The 25,570-nt window shown below is 42.1% G+C and overlaps 1 protein-coding gene across 3 annotated transcripts in view; it reads left to right on the forward strand.

The window, feature by feature from the left end:
- LOC115649253 (beta-soluble NSF attachment protein) overlaps nt 1-25,498 on the forward strand; it is a 42,022-nt gene extending 16,524 nt beyond the window's left edge. For 2 of the 3 annotated variants that reach the window (XM_030558057.1, XM_030558058.1), the window contains exons 2-11: nt 3,509-3,588; nt 7,041-7,157; nt 9,076-9,122; nt 9,312-9,389; nt 13,374-13,429; nt 14,013-14,097; nt 17,204-17,308; nt 18,722-18,790; nt 19,300-19,350; nt 20,265-25,498. In XM_030558057.1, coding sequence (XP_030413917.1) covers nt 3,509-3,588; nt 7,041-7,157; nt 9,076-9,122; nt 9,312-9,389; nt 13,374-13,429; nt 14,013-14,097; nt 17,204-17,308; nt 18,722-18,790; nt 19,300-19,350; nt 20,265-20,369 — 793 coding nt within the window. In that variant the 3' untranslated portion in view covers nt 20,370-25,498. Of the gene's footprint in view, nt 1-3,508; nt 3,589-7,040; nt 7,158-9,075; nt 9,123-9,311; nt 9,390-13,373; nt 13,430-14,012; nt 14,098-17,203; nt 17,309-18,721; nt 18,791-19,299; nt 19,351-20,264 lie in introns of those variants that run through there. The other variant, XM_030558059.1, reaches the window with a different exon arrangement.
- Nucleotides 25,499-25,570: the final 72 nt, after the last annotated feature.

Genomic DNA, 25,570 nt, shown 5'->3' on the forward strand with positions numbered 1-25,570 from the left:
CAATGCAAGGCATACTGAAAGCAGCCTTTCTGCACAGGTGCTGATGGTGAAGCTGGAGGTTAACACTTCTGTTTTTTTGTGCCGCCTGCAGTGCTCATCAGCCTGCAGGATCAGCCTTGGAAAGGCCACTAAAGTTGTATCTGCCCAGCCTGGGTAGACAGACTTGCATTTGCAGGGCTCGAGTTAGCATGCTTAAAAGTAGCAGTGTGGATGTTGTGGCTGAGAGCTGGAGTTTGGGCTCTCAAGCTGAAGGGTTCGGCTGGGCTTGAGACCCTGAGCTGCAACAAGAACAGGAGTACTTGTGGCACCTTAGAGACTAACAAATTTATTTCAGCATGAGCTTTCGTGAGCTACAACAGCTCACTTCTTCGGATGCATAGAATGGAACACACAGACAGGAGATATTTATACAGACAGAGAACATGAAAAGGTGGAAGTAGCCATACCAACAGGAAGAGTCTAATCAATTGAGATGAGCTATCATCAGCAGGAGAAGAAAAACTTTTGAAGTGATAATTAAGATGACCCATAGAAGGTGTGAGGAGAACTTAACATAGGGAAATAGATTCAGTTGGTGTAATGACACAACCATTCCCAGTCTCTGTTTAAGCCTGAGTTAATTGTATCTAATTTGCATAGGAATTTGAGTTCAGCAGTCTCTCTTTGCAGTCTGTTTTTGAAGTTTTTTTGTTGCAAAATTGCCACCTTCAAGTCTGTCACTGAGCGGTAAGAGAGCCGGACAGTCTCTACGCAAAAGAATAAATGGACACAAATCTGACGTCAGGAATCATAACATTCAAAAACCAGTGGGAGAACACTTCAACCACTCTAACCACTCAGTGACAGACTTCAAAAACAGACTCCAAAGAAAGACTGCTGAACTCGAATTAATATGCAAATTAGATACAATTAACTCAGGCTTAAACAGAGACTGGGAATGGTTGGGTCATTACACTAATGTGTGTTCCATTCTATGCATCCGAAGAAGTGAGCTGTTGTAGCTCACGAAAGCCCATGCTGAAATAAATTTATTAGTCTCTAAGGTGCCACAAGTACTCCTGTTCTTTTTGCAGATACAGACTAACACAGCTGCTGCTCTGAAACCTGAGCTGCAACAGTCATTCTATGACTTTTTTAGTGTGCTAGCTCGAGCCCCACTATTCCAAGCCTAACCCCCTGGTCTGGGGGCTCACTCTCAGCTGCAGTGTAGCTATTCCCTAAATTACAGTCCTGCAGCTCCCCAGACAGTCATTCACCTAGGTCTTTACAGCGGGAGAGCAGATGAATTGCATTGTATGCAGACAAGTAACCGTAGCCGCTTCTTTATGAAAGGGTGTGAATGTCCAATATTAAATGCCTTAGGCACGCAATACTCTTTGAGATTCTGGCATCTTGCAAAGGTAGGCTGTTGCATTTTCTATTTATTAGTGTCTTAAGTTGATTCTCAATGAATGGACATCAAAATTACTCCATTTAAGTGGTTCTCTGGTCATTATAGTGCAGATTGTCTCTCTACATACTTTTGTGGTCTTTATCGTTATCGTATCTGGATTTTATTCTCACAACTCCCCTGTGAGGTAGGAAAGCATTATTCAGTTTTTACAAATCAGGGAATGGAGGGGCAGACTAGATTAAATGGCTTGCTCAAGGCTGCACAAATTTTTCAGGTAAGGGTGCAAGAAGAACACATCTTGACTCGCCTTTTCAGAAATGGGTTTTCATCTTCTATATAGTACCATGAAGCAGGACCAGATGCCTTGGTGCTGGAACTAGGAGTGTGGGGGGTTCTGCAGCACCCCCTGCCTTAAAGTGGTTTCCATTATATACAGGGCTTATAGTTTGGTTCAGTGGCTCTCAGCCACTGAATGTTCTATAAAAAACATTATAGAAATTGTTCCAGCGCCCCTGACCAGATGAGATTTATTTCCCCTCTTATAGGAAAACCCTAGTTAGTTTGCCTCATGCCAGTTTCAGCCTGTGAATCTTCCCAACCTTGCCAGTTAGATAGTCACTTTCACCTGGGCAAAGTAGGTATTAAATACTTTAAGTTTGATCTGATGCTGTCCCTCCTCTGCCCCGCACATAGGGTGACCAGACAGCAAATGTGAAAAATCAGGACGGGGATCGGGGGTAATAGGAGCCTATATAAGAAAAAGACCCCAAAATCGGGACTGTCCCTATAAAATCCGGACATCTGGTCACCCTACCCACACACGCCATGCCTCTTGCGCTGGTGTCAATGACTACCCAACATGTAAGGCCCTGGAGAATCTGGCCAGTGTTCTCAAGACATCCTGCTGTCCTGAATTACAGAGCATAGGCAAATCTTTAAATTTTGGGGGTTTACACCAAAATTATTTTATCTTTTCCCTTGTCCCTTGTTTTAAGGCCTTTATCTTGGAAACGTCAGGCCTTACAAGGATGCCAGGGTTCACCACATGCAGCAGCTCCCTTCCTGTCCAAGGCCTTAAGATGGCAGACAGCCCTAAAGGAAGGTTAAAGCCAGAAGATGCTTCCTCTGTTCAATTTCTCCCCAGTCCTGCTTAGAGAGGAAATTTTGCTGCTTCTGTTCCAAGGATAGTCTCTCTCTCTCCCTCTCCCCCCCCCCCCCCCCCCCCCGGACAAAGGCATCCACTTGGCTACCTCAGCTCCTCTGGCAGTAGTGTTCAGTACAGCTACAAACAGCGCAGCTTCCCCTGTGTTCCTAACAGAGCAGCACTTTCAGTGTGAGACTCCAGCAGGAACCAGCTGCTGGTTCCAGCCTTCAGCCAGCCCTTTACCACTGGGCCCAGCAACCCCTTCAGCCATGGCCACACGCTCTGGGCTCAGGGTCAGCTCTTCAACCAGTCCCAGCACTGCGGCTTTTAATTCTTGTCCTTATTCCTTGTACAGTGGAACCTCAGAGTTACAAATTGATCGGTCAACCACACACCTCATTTGGAACCAGAAGTATGTAATCAGTCAGCAGCAGACACCTCAAAAGCAAATACAGTACAGTGTTAAATGTAAACTACTAAAAAAAAAAAAAAGCATTTTTTTTCTTCTGCACAGTAAAGTTTCAAAGTTGTATTAAGCCAATGTTCGAGTGTAAACTTTTGAAAGAACCACCAGTACGTTTTGTTCAAAGTTACAACCAACCTCCTTTCCCAAGGGGTTTGTAACTGTGAGGTTTTACTGTATATTGTTGATGAACAAGATTGATAAAACAGTTGTGACTCTGACCTCATGCTGTTTTCTTTTTGGAGTGAAAACTTCCAGTATGTTGTTGATTCCAACTAGGGCAGTGGCAATTAAATGAACAAAACAAGGATCTGACCAGACTCTGCGTATAACCAATGGGATGAGCTGCCCATTTATGCAACAAAGTTTGGAAGGACCAAGTCACCAGAACAAACGAGAACACAAAATTCAAAACTCTATTCTTGGGTTTTAGCCCACCCCCAAATAACTATATTTCTTTGCAGTGCAAATAGTAATTGAGCGACTTGCACTTTCTTTATTTCTCTAGAGGAAATTCAAAGGTAGAAGAAGCCTGTGAAATGTACACCAGGGCTGCAAACTTGTTCAAGATCGCAAAAAACTGGAATGGTAAGTAGCTTGTTTAATTTATAAGGTTAATTGTAGGAAAGGCTTAAAGCTTGAGATTCATCTTGGAGATAAAGCCCATACACCATCTATACAGATACATTCTTAACTATAAGAACAGTAGGACAATGGGACAGATGCCTCGGAAGGTTGTGAAAGCTCCTTCACAGAGGTTTTCAAAAGGAGTCTGGATCGCTATCTGTCTTGGATAATTTAGATGCTGCGTCTTGACTGGGGGTTAGACTAGATAACCCTTGTGGTCTCTTCTAACCCTCTAGTTTTATGATTCTACATGCAAGCAAACACATTAAAGCCTTGGTAGGGGAAAAAAATCTGTATTCAGGGAGAGCGAGGGGGCAACCTTTCTGTTTTACACTTCCACTCGTGCTTTTTATCTTCCATATTTTGGGTGGGGAGGGAGAAATGTCATAAGTTACCTAGAACCAGCAAAATTAGCAAAAATTTAAGAACGGAAACCTTTACACCCAGCTGAATGCTTGCATAATTGATTGAGAACATTTCTAACAGCTTAGTGACCTGTGAATGCTCAAGTGTCCTGTTGCAAATTATCAAAGTACAGTTCCATTTGGTAGGGTATTTCCAGGAGAATAGTGACTATGGCAATCTAATTTCTGTACACCACCAAGCCCCCATAGTTCTCTTTGGAATTAATTAAATGTCAGGAGCGAGGAAAGGGAGGTGACTGAAATACTTACACTGTCGAGTTAACTAGCTTGTGTCCAAGTTCACATTAGGATTTTAAAATAATTAAAGCTAGTTGCCTACAAAGAAGTTGCTCAAGAGATGCTTCCCTGGGCTCTTTGATTTGCTTTTAAGTCTTGTAGAATACACTCTTCCTGAGGCCAGAAACTTTAAAATTATCTAATATTCTGGATGAGCTATAAATCAGAGGCATACAAGGAGAAGAGCTGTTCCCTGCTATGCTGTGGGGGAAATAGTAGCACTGGAAAAGTGGAATAGTTATTGCTAGCTCTGTGTTGGAAATGCTGTGCCATATTTGGTGGCTGTGGGAAATGTTGATGCAAATATAAATTTCCCAAGATAAATGTGAACGTCCTGTGCACGGCATAATCATGGGATTTGAGACATTGGTATCTCTTCAGGCTTTTGCAAAAAAGGAATGAAAACTCTGTTCACAAGGGGCAAAATATTACCAGTTTTTCTTTAACAAATGGGAGATGAGGAACTGAAAAAATTGTTTACCTCTTCCCGAACTTTTTATCTGTGTCTCTGTAAATCATGCTTGGATGTGCCATCAGCACAGCAAGAGGGAGACTTTCAAAACAAATATGAGGTGCCCAAATCCCAGTGAAAGTCAGTGGGAGCAGGGCGCCTAGCTGTGCCTTGTGTTTTTGACAATCTCCTGCTAAATGCACATACGCTACTGAGTAGCACAGTCTGAACGTGTGAATTGGTCAATATTAGGATAGGGTAGAAATAGTAACAGAAACATAGTCCTGGGGGAATTCTCTGCCACTGCACATGTGAAGAATTTATGTCCCCTGCAGATTTCCTTGCTTCCTCACAGAAATATGACTTTCTTACAGGGAAGCAAAGGGAAGCCACAAGAGTGGTCATGCGACCCTTCCCAGCAGTATGTTTCAGGTGCCCTGGGCAGCTGGCAGAGAGATAAATCACTGTGGGGCAGGGGGCGGAACTAGGGAAGACCCGGCTGGTGGCTTCTACCCTGTGCCAGGCTCAGCTGCTAATCCCAGCTGGGCTGGGTAGGACGGGACTTCCTCTTCCCTTGCATGGCATCTGGGGCCAGGTCAGACCCACCCCCAAATTTCCCTGCCAGCTGCAGGAAGCTCTGTGAACTCCAGCCCGCTCCCACTTCTTGCACCCATTGCTCCTCAGCTGCAGGGGGAGGGATCCCTGTACAGGGAGCTGCTCCCCCATCCGCCCAACCCCCATGCATCCAGACCCCTCCTCCCCCAACCCTTACCCCCTTGCACTCAGAACCCCTCCACTTCCCCTGCATCTGGATCGCCTTGACAAGCCACCCGCCCCTGCATCCCCACTCCAGTGAGGCCCAACCAGCTGCACCTGGATCCCCTCCCCACTGAGCCCCACTCCCCCAGCATCTGGACCCTCTACTGAGCCCCCAACATCTAGACCCCCTGCTGAGCTCTATTCCCCGCCCCCCCCCCACACACCCAGACCTGCCCTGCTAAGCCCCAACCACCTTCACCTGGACCCCCCTGCAAAGTCCCATTACCATTACCCCTGTGCATCCAGGCCCCAACCCCCCCCCGGATCCCCCACTGAGCCCCCAACACCCAGATTGCCCCACACAGAACCCTCTCAACCCACACCTGGATCCATCCACACTTGGATCCTGCCTTGCTGAGCTTGTCTGCCCGCATCTCTTGCACCTGGCATGGAGGGACAAGGGCCTGGGGTGTTTCTGGGCAGGCCCAGTCCTTGCGCTGTGTCAGAGTTGGGTGCAGCCTCACCACTGAGTCTGTGTCCCAAGGGGGGAACTGCACAGTGATCTCCCACATCTGTGCAGCCAGTGGCCTGTACTCCCCAATGCCATGCTGGAGCCTCCACATTTATTTGACAAATACAATTTGCAGAATTTTGCAGAATTTTTAAAATACCGTGTGAAGAATTTGTATATTTTTTATACAGAATTTTTAATTTTTTGATGCAGAATGCCATCAGGAGTAAGAAGCAGTGATTTTATTACTTCATTTGCCATCAAGATGCAGGAACTAAAAATTTCAAAAAGGGATAGGTCTCAGCCTCCCTTTTCTCAGGTGCCATTTCCATTTGCAGTTTGACACCCACAGAATTAATTGCAGTAGCAAGTCAAAGTACATCTATATGATCCCACCTCTGACTACCTAATTGCACTTACAAATCCGTTAGAGGAGGAGTATTCAGAGTTGAGTACACCATCCAATTTCAGACATAAAAGTGAGGGTACAGATTTTGTATATGCAAATTGAAGCTGCAGAAGGAAAGCTGTCTCTTTGAAAATGTGACCTTAAATTTTCAGTGGGCCTCCAACGCTGAATGTTCCTCTTTCTGTGCATGGAAGAAAACATTTGGGGTAGTTTTATGGATGGTGACCTGATTTTTGCTTACAAATACAGTTTTTTTTGTTTGCACATCAGGGTGCACAGTCAAAAATTATAATTTTGTAGGTCCATTGAAATTTGGCCATATGTGTTCTTAACACCATGATTTTGCCGACTTAAGGATAGCAGTTCTCCACAAATCACAAGCATGTGTATCTGAGAGCATGATTTGGTCACTGGAATTCATATGCCTTTTCTTCCACTTGCATAGTTGCCATATCAATTAAAGTTCTTCAGGTAGCAGGAAGCAAATACATGCTCATCTTTTTACTGTTGGCACGTCCATAAATTCGTGCTTATTAAATGATACTGGAAATATTAATCTTTTTCGATTTATTTCTTTCCTAGCTGCAGGAAATGCATTTTGTCAGGCAGCCAAGCTCCATATGCAACTACAGAGTAAACATGATGCAGCCATCGGTTTTGTGGATGCTGGGAATGCTTACAAAAAGGCAGATCCACAAGGTAAGGCAAATGAAATACTGTACAGGAATACACAAATCCTGTTAGTTGTGTAGCAACTGGCAGGCTGGCTGGCTTCCTTTTGTAAGCCAGGTATTTGGTTTAAGATCTTCAGTGTAGTTTTCTATAAAGTACTTTATGAAATGCTCACACTCCAAGACCATACTTAGAGAGGCAAGAAATAGTTTGCTTAAGGCCTGTTTCCTCATTCATGTTCTGCAACTAATGCTACATTTATCATGTCTGTACTGGGTTGAAGCAATCTTATTCAATTTTTTCATGAGCCTATTGAAATAAGATTGGTCTTAATAGGTCTGGTTTTACCCATTTGTGTGTTTTGAGATTTACCGGTCTAAAGAAGTAGTTCTTTGTCTCTGTCGATGTCGGTTGTGAACCAGATTGTGTTCTGTTTATACCTGTATACATCTGGAGTGAATCCAGTAGCTTCAACAGAATTACTCTGGATTTACCCTGGTGTAACTGAGAGCAGAATTTGGACCTTTGTCTGTTTCTCAGCCAGTAGGATTTAGAATTGTAGTAGACAGCATGAAAGATGCTTCATAGTAAGTAACAGTGACCCCTCTGACTTCCTATGGAAACATCATTGACAGATTCAAGTAAGGAGACTTGTTCAGCTTTTCATCTGGACTTTCCAGTGAAGGGAGGGCGAATGAAAGGGGAAAGATCGCAAAACTCTCTTAGAGATAGAAAAGACACCGGCTCATGGGCAAAGATGTGTTCATGTTGTGTCCTTTGTCTCTCACAGCCTTAAGAATATGGGGAAACCACATGGACACAATTGGATTTCAAATAAGTATTCGTTAACACCCACACCTTGAATACTGCGTGCAGTTCTGGTCACCCCATCTCTAAAATGATATATTAGAATTGGAAAAGGTCCAGAGAAGGGCAACAAAAATGAGTAGGAGGATGGAACAGCTTTCTTCTGACGAGATTATCAAGACTGAGACTGTTCATCTAAAAAAAGGAGTCAAGTAAGGGGGGATATGACAGAGGTCTATAAAATCATGACGGGTGTGACAATTGTGAATCTGAAAGTGTTATTTACTCCCTCACATAACACAAATACCGGCATCACCCAATATAATTAATGGGCAGCAGGTTTAAAACAAAGATAAGGAAGGACTTCTTCACACAATGTGCAGTCAACCTGTGGAACTCATTGCTAGGGGATGTTGTGAAGGCCAAAACTATAATGGGGTTCATAAAACAATTAGAAAAATTCATGGAGGATAGGTCCATCAGTGGCTCTGACTGTGGAAGCTGGGAGTGGACAACGGGATGGATCACTTGCTAATTGCCCTGTTCTTTTCATTCCCTCAGAAGCATCTAGCCACTGTCGGAATACTGGATACTGGTCTAGTTTGACTGTTGGTCTGATCCAATATGGCCATGCTTATGTTCTTATGAGTATTGACAGAGTTCCCATGTATTCACTAGGTATTTGAGAATACTAAAAGCTTGCTTCTTCTGGACAACATTTTCAAAAGCAAACTAAGAGAGTGGGCATCCAGTTTTTTGCACATGCTAGTTTTTGAATTTGTAACTTTTTCAAAGCCAAAATTTTGCTCTGGGAAAAATCAGTTTGTACATAGGATATGCATTTCTCCATGGAATTTGGTATTGTATGTTTACTAGATTTGCCAATACAAATGCACTTTTAGTTCACACATCTCAAAGGTTTTTGTATATGCAGCACTTGGGGCATTAAAATGTATGTCTGCAGTTTCAGAACCTGGATAGCTGGTTGTTTGAGAAGCTGGCTATTTAGGTTTCTGGTAAGAACAGACACACAGCAGAAATACTGCTTTGCCTTGGTGAAAGCTGATCTGTTGAACAATGTCTGGATGTCTCAGCTGATTTTATTTTTCATTGTTTTTCCTGAATGCTTCCACTGCAGAGGCTATGAACTGCTTAAATGCAGCCATCGATATTTACACAGACCTGGTAAGAAATTGTATTGCCTTGAGGAGTTGGGGTTGGTATCCCAATGTGTGGCAATTTAGATTGATGCCTCTTTATTTAAAAAAAGTTGTATTAAATCGTTGTTCTATTAAAAGTAATAAATGCCACAGGTACTTGAAGGAGAGAGGGGAAAAAAACCCTTATACCTTTTTTTAAAATTGTCCATCCTAGGGCCGATTTACTATTGCTGCCAAGCATCACATCACCATTGCAGAGATTTATGAGACTGAGCTGGTAGATATTGAAAAGGTAAGCTGATTAAACCATTGGAACTTTTCATTGAAACTGTACATTTGAATGTGCTATCAGGATTGCATATGATTATGAAACTTCACTCTGCTGGCCTAGGGAACTTCATGAATCAGGCTCTTCCAGGAACTCGAAGTCCCTCGGCTTGTTTCTGATCTTGCTGATGTGGGTATATATCAGGAGTAACGTGTGTGAAGTTAGCGTAGTTAAACTTGGTGTGAGTGATACCAGGATCAAGCCTCAGTGATGAGTTGTTTGGTCTTTGCCTTTGATGTGCCTCTCTCTTCCATGTTTTTAAGTTACCTCTTTCTTTTCTTATGATCATCAGTGGAAGGTTGATTCTCATATGGAGGCCTGAAGCAGATGTACTGAGCAAGTCACTGTTAGGGAAGGGATAGCTCAGTGGTTTGAGCATTGGCCTGCTAAAACCAGGGTTGTGAGCTCAATCCTTGAGAGGATCATTTAGGGATTCGGGGATTTAGTTGGGACTTGGTCCTGCTTTGAGCAGGGGCATGGACTAGATGACCTCTTGAGGTCCGTTCCAACCCTGATATTCTGTGATTCTAGATTTATGCAAGTGCTCTTGAAATATTTCAGACCTGATGAGGATAATGCACTGTCGGTCAATTTAAACGTGTTTGTGAAAGACTGACAGGAAAGTGTGAATTGCACAGAAGTTGTTTTTATGGTACAGCTCTTTTCGGGGAGGGAAGGGAGACAATCAAGATACACACATTTAATATAATTTGACAAATCATTGCAGAAGTGTGATAGGATGTCTGTGGTGCCTGCAGCCTTGCATGCTAAGCATATCAGAGCTAACAGACTTGGATGAGAGACTCTTTCCCTTTACCCTACAAGGAAAGTGCGGTTTGTCATGAGAAGTGATATTTTTAGTGAGTCCGCTCGATATCTGTCTTTCCTCTAAGGCCATATGTGCACTGCCAACTTTGGTTGACCCAAGTTATGTTGGCATTAAGCTGCTCGTTAGAATATTGCTTGTGCGTGTGCATACTTGGCTCCTTGTGTCGGTGATGCATGTACTCACCAGGAGTGCTTTTGTCGATGCACAGTGTTGTGCACCATGGGTAGAAGTCCCAGTGTGTAACCCACCACTGTCTTTTGGGAAGTTTTGGCAATGCATGATGTGGCCTAAACGAGTTGTTCAGGGGTGACTGGGATCAAGAGGTCAGCTTCCCAGTGTGCAACTGTCTCCATCCCGTAATGTCATTTATATCCCATAATTTTTGCTCCTTTTTTCAAAATCCCACGAACCTACATGGCTCTCCTTGCTATCCACCATGTCTGACTGAAACATGGAAGCCTGCACAGCTCTGCACTGTTGCTGTAAGCATTGTAAGCACAGGACACACAATCCAGAGCTGCAAGAATAACCAAATCAATGAGGAATGTGACGATTCCTTGGACGATAGACTGCTATGAGATATAGCAAGCACCAACGCAAGGTTGTTGGCATTCATGGAGCAGCTGGAGATGATGGCGTGCTGCTTCTGGACACGAGAACTTACTGGTGGAGATCGCATTGTAATGCAGGCTTGGAATGACGAACAGTGGCTGCAGAACTTTTGGATGTGCAAGGCCACATTCCCAGATCTGTGAGCCAAGCTCGCCCCAGACCTCCAGTGCAGGGACTCCAAAACGAGAGCGGCACTGACAGTGAGCAAATGAGTGATCGCACCATGGAAACAGTGGGAAATCAGTTTGGACTGGGAAAACCCACTGCAGGGGCCACTGTCATGCAAGTGACTGTAATGCAAGCCTCAGTCAGGGCCATTAATCTCCTCCTGCTGCGCAGGACTGTGACTCTTGGTGATGTGCAGGGCATAGTGCATGGATTTGCAACAATGGGGTTCCTGAACTGTGGTGGAGCAATAAACAGCCCTCATATCCCTCTTTTGGCACCAGACCACCTTGCCATAGAGCGCATCAACAGAGAGGCTACTTTTGTGTGGTTATGCAAACACTGGTAGATCACTGGGGATGCTTGACTGACATCAGTGTGAGCTGGTCAGGGAAGGTGCATGACACTCACATCTTTAAGAACACAGGACTTTTTAGAAAGCTATAAGGAAGGACTTTTTTTTTCCTGACCGGCAGATAACTGTTGGCAACGTTGAAATGCCAATAGTGATCCTGGGGGACCTAGCCTACCCCTTGCTCAGGTGGCTCACGAATAACGCTACGATTATGTCACAGAGGTCATGGAAGTCACAGAATCCATGACTTCCAGAGACCGATATGACGTTTTGTGCCCCAAGGACAGCAGGTAGCCCCGCAGCTCTCAGCTGCTGCTGGCAGCGGGCCCTCAGCAGCTCCTAGCCCTGGGCAGCCAGGGGCCCTTGAGCTCCCAGCTCCCGTGGATGGTGGGGTTCCCCAGAGCTCCTGCAGGCTTCTGGAGCCTCCCTGCCTCTGCCCAGCCATGGCGGGCTGAGCAGGGACCCCAGGGCCCCCAGTCGCTGCGGGTGCTGGACCCTCCTCTATCCCCATTGTGTCAGGGATATTTTTAGTAAAAATCACGGATAGGTAACAGGCTTTATTGCCCATGACCCGTCTGATTTTTACTAAAAATATCCCTGACCAAAATCTGAGCCTTACTCATGAAGCCATACCCCAGCTACGTCGACAGGAGCAAGGAAAGATTCAACTACCCGATCAGCAGGTGCAGAAGTGCAGAATGAAGTTGAATGTGCATTTGGCAGACTGAAGGGAAACCGGCATTGTTTACTCACAAGACTGGATCTCAGTAAGAAAAATATCAGAATGGTTATAGCTGCCTGCTGTGTCCTACATAATATCTGTGAAGCAAAGGGGGGAAGGTTGCCACTGGGATGAAGGGCAGAGGTGGAGAGGCTGTCTGCGGAGTTCAAACAGCCAGATACTAGGATTGTTAGAAGAGCTTATCGTAGCTGTATGACTCAGAGAGGCTTTGAAGTAGCACTTTTACAATGAGCTGCAGGAACGCATTGTGGTGTACTGTGCTCTATATGTGGCCCTGCTGTTTTGTGGCCTATTAGGAATTGTGTGGTGCTGGGGGTACATGTTGAACTATAACATTGTCAGTACACCTGTTAATTTTGCAGCACTTGCTGTACATTTATCATTATTAGACCGTGTAGGTCACTGATCCTGTGAGTTGTCACACTGTGCAGTAACAATTAAGTAGGTGATTTCAGAACTGATAGGCGCTCTGCCACATATGCTGTGAACTAATAAACATGAATTATTTTCCAAATAATAAAATTTTATTCAGTAACAAAACCAGTGAAAAGAAAAATCTGTGCAATTTAAAAGCAAAGGCATTAAAAACGTCATGAATTAGTAGAATAGCACTTTTCAAGACGAAAGAACATTTATGACCATTTTAGCTACACATACAGCTACTGTGGTGGTCACAGGTCAGTGTATGTGAAGTTGTGGTTTTCCGTAATGTCTCCTGGGATGAAGTGGTAGAGGGGTAGGGCGGTGGCCCTTGATGCCATGTGGAATGTTGAGGGTGGATGCTGCAATGGAGTTCTGCATGGACTGCAAAGGAAGGTGAGCCTGGGATTGTTGAACCTGTAGGTCCACAAGAGTCTGCAGCATCTGTGTTTGCTGCGGAGAAGCCCCATTAGTCCTGGGGCATCTCCCTTTCCTTTTCCTGCTGGCCTTTCTCCTCTTCGTTCTTTTCTTCTCTAGGTTGTCTGCAAAGCTTTGATTTCAGTGGGATTACATACAGTAGTAAGAGCTATAGTCAGTAGTCCAGTTTTGCAAGATCGAGCTCTTAATCAGAGTTCATTCGGGATGGTTGCAGTGTTTCAATATTGGTATAATCCCGTGGGACAATAAAAATAGGATGTCATGGTATTCCTCTAAAACCACCTGAGGAATTCTGAAAAATTCTAATCTTTGTAAATACGGTCTTCCCCAAAAATCTCATCTCAAAAGTAACATGTTGAGAGAAAAATGTTTGTGTCTGTCTTTTAGGCAATTGCACATTATGAACAAGCTGCAGATTACTACAAAGGAGAAGAATCCAACAGGCAAGTCTTCTTCATAGAATAGTTATTTTAAACAAGGAAAGTTTACAGTCTGGATTTATCCTTTTTTTCTTTCCTATAATAAGATGTGCAAGTATTATATGCCTCTCCTAATTTGTGAATTCTTTAATAAGATGTCCAAATCCTGCATTAAGATGCTGAGATTGTCACTTAGGTACATGAAATTGTCATTCACTTATCTGTCTGTCAGTATGAGTATTCAAACAGATCTTTGGAGACCTATTAAGGTGCTTGCATGTAAAAACTGATTTCTGCCTTTGTTTAGATTTTAATGCTTGACTTTCATATACCGTTTAATGCTCATGCTTTCTAGTCTCCTTGGGGCTGAATATCATACCACAGGTCACTGGGAAGAGAACTTTCTGTAGATTTGCAGAAAGCTTTCAGAGTCAACATATGGCCTTAGTGTGCTAATAATTTTGGTATTTTTAATATACTCCTTTTTCTAACAGGTAACTGCTGGGGTATGTTTTCACATACATTAACTAGGGGATGTATCTATTAGAGAAGTAGGGAAATTGACACATGTACCATTACTTATTTTAACTGAAGTCCTTGATTGTAGTTCAGCTAACAGGTGTCTGCTGAAGGTGGCTGCATATGCTGCTCAGTTAGAGCAGTACCAGAAGGCAATTGAAATCTACGAGCAGGTTAGTACATATACTCTTTTTATAAAATGGACAACGTAGTTGAAGTCACAGAACGGTCATATTGTATGCTGCTCCTGATGTCTGAGTCAGGACCTGTGGTCACTAAAACTGGAACCCTATGGGCTTGTCTACACTGCCCCGCAGTTTGGACTAGGGGGTTGTGAATAGCAATGAGCACTAAAGTGCTGCACTGTGAATCTCCCTCATGGACACTGCAGGCATGAACTAAAGTGTTCCTAGTTCATTTTAACATAGTCCTCTTCAAACAGGACTTCATTAATGCGTTAATGCACTTTTATTTCTAACCCCGTAGTGCAAACGGCAGGACAATGTAGACAAGCCCTAAATCTTGCATTGGTCTCAGGAATGTGGACTAAAGAGATCATTTCCTGCACTAATTGTGGAAAGAATCAGCATTCTCTCAGTAGTTGAGGCTGCAACTAGTTTCCCGTTGTAAGAGAGAGTTTGCCCATTCTATTCAACTGAACTGGATGTGAAATTTCACATGTGGACTTTGTCAGGTGTAGAGTTCTTTTTGTCAAACTGTGCTGTGAATCAGATGAGCCATTACTGGTAGATATATGCTGTGTTGCTGTAGCCATGTTGGTACCAGGATATTAGAAAGACAAGGTGGTTGAGGCAATATCTTTTATTGGACCAACTTCTGTAGGTGAGAGAGACAAGCTTTTGAGCTTACACAGAGCATTTCTTACCTGGTGATAGTTATTGCATATGTTCTTACCTGAAGAAGAGCTTTGTGTTCGCTCGAAAACTTGTCTCTCTCACCAAACAGAAGTTGGTCCAATAAAAGACATTACTGTACTTCACCCACCTTGTCTCTAAAATTTTTGAGAGATGTAATTTATCAAAAATATATTTTACTTTTTGAAAAAGTGAGTGATTTGTGTGTGTGTGTCAAACTGTATCTGGGAATTGGCTTGGCCTAGACACTTCAAACTTAGTTGGTTCCAGACTCCTTTGAGATCTAGTGCATAGATGTTTTTCTTAAAAAGGCAGATACTGCTTCTATGAGTTGTTCCAGGGTTAAATTCTAACTTACTTTCTAAGCTTAGTTTTGAATGCCTATAACTTCTTGGGTTGGGGGTTCCCTGTCTGGTATAATTTTGGGGAAAGACTTTTGAGGGCGATCAGACATGTGATTGCAGAGTTAGAAAACTTTGTTCCAAAAGCTAATTATGCCTTGTGTTTCCAAGTCTCCTCTCTTCCTCCCACCTCTCCCCCACCGCAGAATAGTCTTATGGCTGGAATCTCAAATGTTAGTGCTTGTGTCCTAATGATATCTAGTGCATAGCACTAATAATCAAGAGAATCTGTGAAATAATTAGGAATTATACTGCATGGCTAGAACTAATCTCTGGCGGACCGGCTGGCAGCCGATGCACTTGAGTGGATCATTTTAGTAGAGATTTTGCTGCCACCATATTACTCTTTGTGTTCAGAATTTCCAGACTTGAGGGTTGATAAGTAGCTAGAGGATGACCAATGGCATGAGATCAGCTAAGGTTGTTTGTGGGACTTAATCTGTGAACTTCCTAGCTTTCAAAATTTTTATTTTTATGTATTTTTTACCTTTTATAAGAATGTCCTGTTTTTGTTTTCATTGATACCTATTTGCAAACTTAGCTATTGTGTTGTAATGAAGATTTTTGGCTGGGAGTATTTTAAATCAGCTCTTTGCTTTTGAACCCTTTAGGGACCCAGTACTTGTACAGGATATCACAGAATCAAGTCACTGTTCCCTAGTCTGCATCAAATGGCAAATAGAGGCACTGAGAGAGAGGCTGTACTTGTGAAGCAGTGCACAATAAATAGAGCTCTGTGGGCATCTGAGCTAGAATTACTGAGCATCCTCCACTCCTGCTGACTTCCACAGGAGCTGAGGGTTCCCTGCACCTTGCTGAATCAGGCCAAAAGCATTAAGATGTGGGGAAGCAAACTACTGTAATGTAGGGGTAGCTGGAGTCTTATGCTTGCCGACATCATGCCTCCAGGGATGCTGACGGATGACAGTTACTGCATCTGCTCTGCAGTTTTGCTCTCCCCAGTACTCAGCAGCCAAGAGCTAGTGCGCAGGGGACATGAAGCCACAGCTATGCTCTTCCCAGTCCATATATGGTCCTTTTGGGGTCTGGAATATTGCTGACAAGAACCTCCTGCATTCTAGGACTGCAGCCATCCAAATGATGTCTGCCTCCTGCATGGGCGTGCAGTGGTGGGAAACCAATTCCTTTCACTCTCCTTCATCTTCTACTGACCCTGTGCAGGGCAGCTGTGGTTTGGCCTCTATGTGTGTGTATAGTGCTATGTAACATGCTCCAGAACCTGTCTGTAATGCCAGACAAACCTGGTGAAGGTGCTAGAGTGAATTCCCTTTGCCAGCAGCATTCTGCTTTATAAGAGGTGCTAGGTTCCAATTGGCTGCCAGAAAAGCTTAGACAGAGTGCATCCCTGATGACTGGAGCACAGCGTACAAAACACCACTTAGTTAGAGGGCGAGCGTGTGGTTTTCCCCAGAATCAGCGCTCTTTTAAAATCCTGCACGTGCGCACACACGTGCAGTCTCACGCCTCTTCTGTGGGGACTGTTTGTGCTTAAAGCTAAGCATGTGCTTAAGTGCTTTGCTGGATCAGGGAGGGAGCGCTCAGCAACATGCAGGATTGAGCCCTGGAGGAACCCGAGAGAACCACCTTTCTGTTCTGGGTGGTATTACAGCATTGTACAGCACTGAAGTGCTGCATGGATATGTGCTGTTTGAACCCTTAGAGAGGGTAGATGGGGGTGTGCGCACACATATGTCTTTACAATCACAATAGGTGGGAACTTTAATGCCTAAATCACTTTATTATTATATATATACAAATATTTGTGACTGATTTGTTTCACTTTGGAATTTTGTTGTATTAGATGAAACCTGTTGAGCTGTTGCTTTTTCTTAGGATCTGGTATTTGTTGCATGTTTTTAATCCAGTCTGTTAAACGTGTGTGAGCTCTTGCATGTAATTTTGATCATCTTGGGGTTTTGTTCTTGTCTTACAAAGAAAAGATACCATATAACCTGACTGTCACTATAACTTTTTATATCTAGGTTGGAACAAATACCATGGATAATCCTTTGCTCAAGTACAGTGCAAAAGAGTATTTCTTTAAAGCTGCTCTCTGCCACTTCATTGTGGATGAGTTGAATGCTAAGGTTAGTGACATTCTCCTAGGATGTGCAGCATCACTTAAATGAAATTTTGCAACATTAATTAATGTGATTGAACTATCTCCTATTTCCACAGTCTGGGGGTGAAATATACATTCTCTCTCGATACGCAGTGATTACTATTAAACATTCGCAGTAGGATCTGAGCTGCGGAAGTGCGTTCCTATTAGAAAAGAACAATTGATTTTTATTTTTGTATGGGAATCATTGCTGAGGCGGGCCCTGTTTTTCAAAGCCAGATTTCCTTTTTATGCTTGCCAACATTAGGAGGCGCCCATAGTTTTGGGTGCAGACAAAAGCATGTAGAGATGTGACTACCACAGTTCAAGCAGAGGCACAGATGTCTACATTCATATCCACAAAATAGTGCCAGCAATTATTTGCAAAAGAAAAGGAAGCGGGTATTAAAATCAGGCCCATGAACTCTGTCTCACGCTGTACTGTTCAAAATAAAACAATTGTCATGCGGGCGCAGTCCCATAAAAAAGGCACGATTTAAGCATCTCCAAAAGGGAGCCAGTTTCTGGTCCCCATTTTGATCAGGGGCTGACTTCCATCCTGCCTGTAATTGAGTTGCTCTTTTTGTTTTGTAGGCACCTAAATACTGCCCCGACTTGCTGGCCCAGTCAGGTAGTTAACATTCTGGTGCAGCACCTGCTGAAGTCAGTCAGGATAGTTCTGTTGATTCTAGTGCGTGTTGGATCAGGCCAGGGTTGTACGACCTGACTTGCACCTGCATGGCCTGGTCCAACACACATTGAAATCAACAGAGCCTTTTAAAGTCACAGCTCAAGCTGAAAAAATAACAGACCACAGCATGTCTGGTTTCTGCTTAAGAGAAAGCATATACTTTCTCCCATGGATGGCGGAAGGCATCCTTTAACTCTGCAGTCTCCGTTGTGTCTCGTTTTGCCTAAAATCTGCAGGGAAGAAAGGGAAACGGCTTCTTTTTTTGAAGTTCTCTCAAGGTAGATCCTAACTTTCCTTTCCTGCATCCTCCCTCAAACAGCTACGTCCCCCTTCCCCTCCTCCTCCCCCCCAATAAATGTAAGTTAGTTCAGGTGGAAAGGGGACAGCCCATTTAGAGGCTGTGAGACTAGCTGGGGCAGGAGCATCACTTGTCGCAGTGACAGGGTTTGACACTTAATTATGTTGCTTCCACCCTTACAATACTTTAGACACATTCCCAGTTAGGCAAAGAGCAGTTTGGACCTTCAATCTGAATTTCCTTGTGTTCTTGGGATTTTATTGGACTCTGTTGTTAGACTGTTTATGTAACCTAAGCCTAATACACTGCAACAAAGACAATAACTATGAGAATAACTCTTGTATTAAGATGAAACCCAGTGGTTGCTTTTTCTAGTAGTTTTAATGGAAAGGCTAGCTTCTCTGTTTCAGCTTGCTCTGGAGAAGTATGAAGAAATGTTCCCAGCATTCACAGATTCGAGAGAGTGCAAGCTAGTAAAAGTAAGTAGAACTGATGTTAAATACAGATGCCCTGAAAGTTGAGTTATTGGCTGGGAATAAAAAAATTGCCCTGGTACTATCTTTCCCTCACCATATCCTACGTTGATCTGTTTCATATTATTTGTATATATTAGAGAACACCCACATGAATTGTACAGAACTTGTGTAACTGGGGAGGCAATTAAATGAGACAAATTATAATCTTAATGAAAGTAGATATTTATGGGTAAGCTAATATTATAACAGTAGATCCAAAGGGCCTGTTGGATAGTATCAGACACTGTCTGTATATTGCTGGATTAAACAGGTTCAGGAGGTCGTTGTTCTGCGTGAAGTGCAAGCACTGGATATTTATTATCTCTTTTGGTTTCTTAATGGAGAAAAGCGTTACATGTAATTTGTAGACCACAGGGTTACAGAATACCCAGACAACGGGTGCCGAGTCTGCTGTAAATTGAAGTGATAAATTTTCAATATTAATGTATAACCCTTGACTGTAATTCTGTTAGAAACTGCTGGAAGCCCATGAGGACCAAAACTGTGAGGCGTACACTGAGGCAGTAAGTAGTCAAGCTGTACACTGATCCATTTGTGGCAGATAATTCTAGGACCAGAGTTCAAAGGAGCCCCCCTCTATGTCTTCATTTTTGCATGTGAATTTTGCATGCTCAGTTACTTGCACAAACGTTTCTGGGCACGGTTGTTCTTTGAGCACTGGCAGCATCTTCTGTGCTGTATGAAACACACAGGCTGATTGCCACCTACAATGAAGCCACTTCACGCTGCTCTGGAGGGGTAAACAGAGCAATGCAAAGAGGCCTGCGTGTGAATGAAAATTCAGGCTAAAGTCTCTGTCCTGAAGAACTGATGGAAAGAGTTTGCAATCGAAGGGCCTGATTCACTACTGTTACTCCAGTGTAACGCTGCTGAAATCAGTGCAGTAGCAGATCAGGTCCCAAGAGTTTTTCAACATCTCTGGGCCATATTCACGAGTGGGCGTGGGCTGCCTTGGGCTACTGCAGCAATACAAAGCAGCTGAAAATGTCTAAAGGACCCTGTTCAGCAAACCATCCCCATCAGCAAAGCACTGAAGCACACGCTTAAGTCCCATTGAAGTATAATTATATATATATATATAAAAAACCTTGGGTGAGGGTCTTCGAAATTACCAGGGCTCCCCTACTGGTGATCACTGCATTTTGAGGACGCTTTACTCTCCACTCTAGTTCCTCCTCTTCTGGTCTTTTTCCAGTAATCCTGGCTTCTTTGTGCTTGATATTTGAAATTCCCACAGACTTTAATGAGCTTTGGCTCAGCCCTTACTACATGTATCAGTGGTTTAAGGACTATTTAACTAACAGAAATTTAACAAATGAATCGCAAATGAAACGTAGCACAGTTTACTCCTAGGAGTAGTGATAGCCATATTCCCGTTTGCCCTCTGTTAAACTGTGTTCAACTTCCTTCCAATTAGGTTAAGGAATTTGATTCCATATCTCGCTTGGATCAGTGGCTTACGACTATGTTGCTTCGCATCAAAAAATCACTTCAAGCAGATGGTGATGGAGACCTAAAGTGAATTATTTGTGGTATATGTGGCATGTTGCCTAACTCCTAAGTAATCTGTTTTTGTGTAATGGCCAGGGACCATTATGGGATACTTGACACTACACCTGGCTTAATTTTGTTGCTTATGAACCAAATGACCTGTATTGTTAGTATCCTGGTGTTTTTTTGATGACATGGATGGATAAGAAATAATACTCCTAGGTGTTGCTGACAGCTCTTCCGTATGTGAGAGCAATAGAGGGATTCACAAGACTTTTGAGATCAGTGAAAGAAATGCTTGGGGCAAAAATCTTTATTTTTAGTAGCTGATGAGCCAAAAGTCTTCCATTTAAAATTTTTTTTTGGCTGCCATTTCTCTACTAGCTCATCGTCTTCAACATTTTGGATCCATGCTTGTAAATATCTGTCCATAACATACAGTACACACAATATTTTCTGATCTAATGCTAATGTATTGCTAAAGTTCTGTGTTTTTAACGGACCTTAGTGAGACATGTAGATTTTTGTTTTTAAAATCGACAGAGCTATTTTAATGCCAGTGAAATGCCTGTGATTTTTAGATACAGTGTGGATGTGTATATACTATACACATACAGATGTGCAAGAATAAATACATAATGGCTTGGGTTTAAAAACACTAATCTTCATAGGTGAGGGGTCTGTATATAATATAATATCAATTACCTTCTCCCAAACCATTCATTAAATAGGACCTAGCTTATCATGTATTTTCTATTTAAGAACTATATATGAAATGTAAGTTTCTTCTATTTTTTTCTTGGATATATTTTTCCACTTATGTTATTTTTTGGTGCATACCATCTCTCCAAGAGGACTTTAACAGGTAATAATATATTTTTCTAACTTTTCATTTACTTAAGTTCCTGCTATTGTCTTTGCTGCCGTTTTTTTGTATATTCCAGAACACTACTACTTTCCCTTTGTGCTGTTGGCAAAGCTGTGTCAATAGTTATTGAATTAGGCTTTATCTTAGCTAAGATACCCTCCTTCAGCATTGCTGGACAACAGCTTGCCCAGGCTTGTTTTAAAACTACGTAGAAATTAATTATCTTGAAGAATGTGTGTGAATCCCAGTTTGTGTGTGTGTAGATCCTAGTTTCAATGGAGATAAGTAGACAAGCTACCTATAATTCAATATATGTATGACAGTAAGATAGACTCATGACCATATGCAGTTTCAGTGTTATGGCTTAATATTTCAGTGCAGTTCCAATAAGCTGTAGAAATTATTTCATTCTTATGTCACCAGTGCTGCTTACATAATGAAAGAGTACTAGTTTTATTTTGCATAAATGCTACTAGTCATTTGACCTTTTAAATATTGGATACTTTAACGTAGGAAAACTCTAGTATCCCATAGTTAGTACCTGTACTGCTACTATCTATGGCCTAGGTTGGTCTTTGATTTCTTTTGGAGGAAAGACCTGCCCCAAATATGCATGGACCTACCCACATTCCAGACAGGGTACTAGCTGGCTTTCATTTTTGTTGTTTTTACGAATATCTGTTTTTTTGTTTGTGCTGCTGGCTTTGGGATTGAATGACTATTGACCGACATAGTAACCCTAGCAAGCCAGCACACTGATAGGAGACCAAATGATATAACACATTCCAGGAAAGATGTTTTTTATCAACTCTCATCAACAATCAATTTAATCTTTCTTCTACTTGATTGTTTTCTAGATGTGTATTTATAAACTAAACCAGGAAGGGCTTTGTGCTATGTAGGGAGTGTGACTTTTCTTGTAGTTGGAATGAATAGCACTAGTGAGTTATCATTGAAATTGTACAAAAGCCTTTTCTCCCTCCTTGTCGGATGGAGATGTGTGGCCAAAAGGGGACTGGGAGGGGCTGGCTCTGATGAGCAAGAGACTCAGATGTGTTAGGAAATGTTAAAGCTGCATCTTGTGCAATTAACACTTGCTTACAGGGGCTGGTCCCATTAGAAATGGCTGACTTGGATCTCCCTCTAGGGAACCATGCCTGAACAAATCTGACTCTTCTTTAAACGAATATATGCTAACTTAATCCTATCGTGTGGCTACAGCTATGGAAGGGGTTTTTCTGTCACTGTAAGAAAACCATGGCCCTGAGCACTAGCACATAAAAGCATTCTCCTGTTGATCTAACTGCATCTACAAGAGGGTTAGGTCACCAGAGCTGTTGCTCAGGGGTGAATTTGTCACACCTGAGTGCTATATCTGTATTGACTCAGCTTCAGCTGATTCTCTACACAGACAACCCAGAGAGGAAAATATATGCATGCTTATGTTTAGGCTACAGTAATCATACAAGTGCTTTTTCAAATATTTAGAAGAAGAAATGAGGTGTCAAGCTTTGTTTAGTAGAGGAGCATTACTTTTTTCAAGTTGCATAACTTTCCTTATTCAGAAAGGAACATAGTTCTTGATTACATATAGTCTTGCCATAGTACATATAATTTGAGATCAGATAAAACACAGTTCAGCCAACTTTAGTGAAAATCCTACACAGGTATCACCACATGATAGGCACATTTTGTTAAAAAAATTCCACAATTTCTGTATTAAGCATAACTTGGCACTGGTTACATTTTACTTTGTGTGGTTAATTTATTTTTCCAGAACCCAAAAAAACAGTATTTTTGCACAATTATGATAGTATGCATAAATTGCTGATGATGTACCAGAACTCTATGTACTAATCTGTGATCTGTTATTAATGCGCTCTATAATGTAGTAGTTTTGTCTAAATGCAAACCTTGGTGATTTTGTATAGCAGCATGTCATCTGTAAACTGTGATATACCAGTTAATCATAAAGCAAATCTGTCAGGGTGTTCTTTTTCCTTCCCCCGGGTCAAGAATCTACTATGAAAACTAATAATGAAATGGCCTTAGCAGGAACAGATTGTTTTGTGTGAAGCAGTACAGTAATAAAATAAAAATTAAGTAATTGTGATGCATTCTTTTCTGGTGAATGGCTACTGCTACGCACTTAAACTCCCTGGTTTGATAGGAGTAGTATTTTTAACAGTAAAGCCCCTTTCCTTCAAAGAGTGCTCTGCAGCAAGTGGTTCCAGATTCTGCATATTTAATGTGTAACTCTTCAGAATGCTGTGCACTGAATTTCACCTTGCACCTAACACCTGTACAGATAAGCCTGTACAATTGAAGTTCTAGTAGGTTTACAGTGTGATTTTGTTCACTTGTGAAAAGTGATGAGTCCTGTAGAGTTTTCTGATGCACGTTTAACATTGTTGCAGAACTGTTTATCAGCACTATGGAAGCAAAACAGAGTAACAGACAATGGAATGATTAGGCCTAAGGCACCAGTTGGTCAGTAGCAACTTCTGTAGAATTACTGCAAAAGTACCCAGGGGCCTGCTACTGTAATCACCTAAAATCATCAGATCTCTGCAATATACAATGCATAGTTCTCAGGGAAGAGGCCCGTCTGGTACTCCAAGCAAGTCACTTACAGAAAGGGCAGTACTAGTTCAATATTTTCATAGGATTTAATAGTTCGTACAGGTTACTCACTTCCATACACTCATGGAATACAAAAACTTCCCCTGTCTACAGGTACTAATACTCAGGATTTAAATATATCTACAAACACTGTACATTGGTCATTAGGAATCATTTGAACTTCAACACTCAGAACACAATTTTTGAATAAATATGTCAAATATAACCTCCTGGAAAGCTGTTTTTTTAAACCCTTTTCCTGGATTAAGCTAGGGGTCAAAGGTAACATCAGAAGCTCCTTTAAGGTTCAAAAAACCCCCAAAACTCTGGTCCATCGTTTGGTTGCTTTGCCTACCAGTAAGTCTTTTAGGAGTGGGCGATAGTGATGCATGTGCTTAACTTTCAGCAAGTTTTTCTCAAACTGCTACTTAAACAACACCCACATTAAGAAACCGTCACCAAAAAATTTAATATCTGCAAAAATCAGAAGGGCAGATCCTCAGCTGCTATAAACTGACACAGCAGAAGATTTGGCCCGATATGGAACAGTTAATTGCTCTGTTAGTAGCAAACTACTTGACCAATGCTTTCAAAAGCAGAAAATTGTAGTGATCTTTTGAAAAAAGGCAAGTGGGATTAAGATGTTTAATTGTTGAAAGCTTCATCTTAAAATACTCTTAACTATAGGGCTAATTCTGCTCTACTTAAAATCAGTAGGAACAGGCTCAGGCCTTCTTCACTGACCCAGTCAGCCTCTGCTCAGTTACACACACCAACACATGTAATTTGCTCACAGAACAAAGAAAACACTGTAAATGATAGGTTAACTGAACATTAGTTTATTCTTAGTGAGGGAAAATGTATATCTTAACTTGGAAAGTGAAACCCCTTGCAATGGAAAGAAACTGGTTGTACTGAGACATCCCACTTGTGTTCCCTTTACTGCTTGTAAGATAGTCTCCTTGTAAAATAAGCAGTAGGACAAAAACTAACACCCTGAACTTGACCAGATTTTTGTAGAAGGTATGGGGAAGGGGGGTTCCACAGAAATGTTTGATCCTGCAGTCTCTTACTAGGTTAACACTCAACACCCATGAGAAGTGCCACTAACCATCAGATCATTCATGGGAGCATAGCTTGCAGAATTCAATCCATAAAGGCTGCTCCAAATGCCTAGTGAAGTCAATGGGAAGACTCCTAATGCCTTAATAGATTTTGGAGCAAGCACTACCTTCCTTGACATTTAAAAAAGGCACATTGTCAATATCTTCCTGTTAAATTTTTCACCTCAGATACGAAATACCATTCTAATCAGGAAAACAAAAGCTTAAAAAATATAAACAACTGCACTGATGTCATTTATTTTTGGCACTAGCCCAAAGCTGCAGTGGTTGCATTTCCAACACTGACTTAGAAAAGGCTTCTTGAAATAACCACAAAGATGTTTTTCTTTACAAGTTCGATAAAAACTTTTCAACAGTAAAGTTTGGAGTCTGAAACTACTTGAATGGCCTTAATGTATCCCACTTATCACCTGTACCCCACAGCCCCTATCCCACAAATGAATCTATCAGGAGAGACCCCTGTGCTTAAATGGAACCACATTAGTCAATACAGATCTGCACCAGCAGAGCCAGTTGCAAGATCAGAGCTTGAGTTCAAATTTAGTGTAAAAGTTGGTGACAATGAAGCAGTAATTTACCTTTAGTTATTAAAATAACTCACTAAACAATAGATTAGTG

Source organism: Gopherus evgoodei, chromosome 3 (assembly GCF_007399415.2).
Source record: "Gopherus evgoodei ecotype Sinaloan lineage chromosome 3, rGopEvg1_v1.p, whole genome shotgun sequence".
NCBI classification, from domain to species: Eukaryota; Metazoa; Chordata; order Testudines; family Testudinidae; genus Gopherus; species Gopherus evgoodei.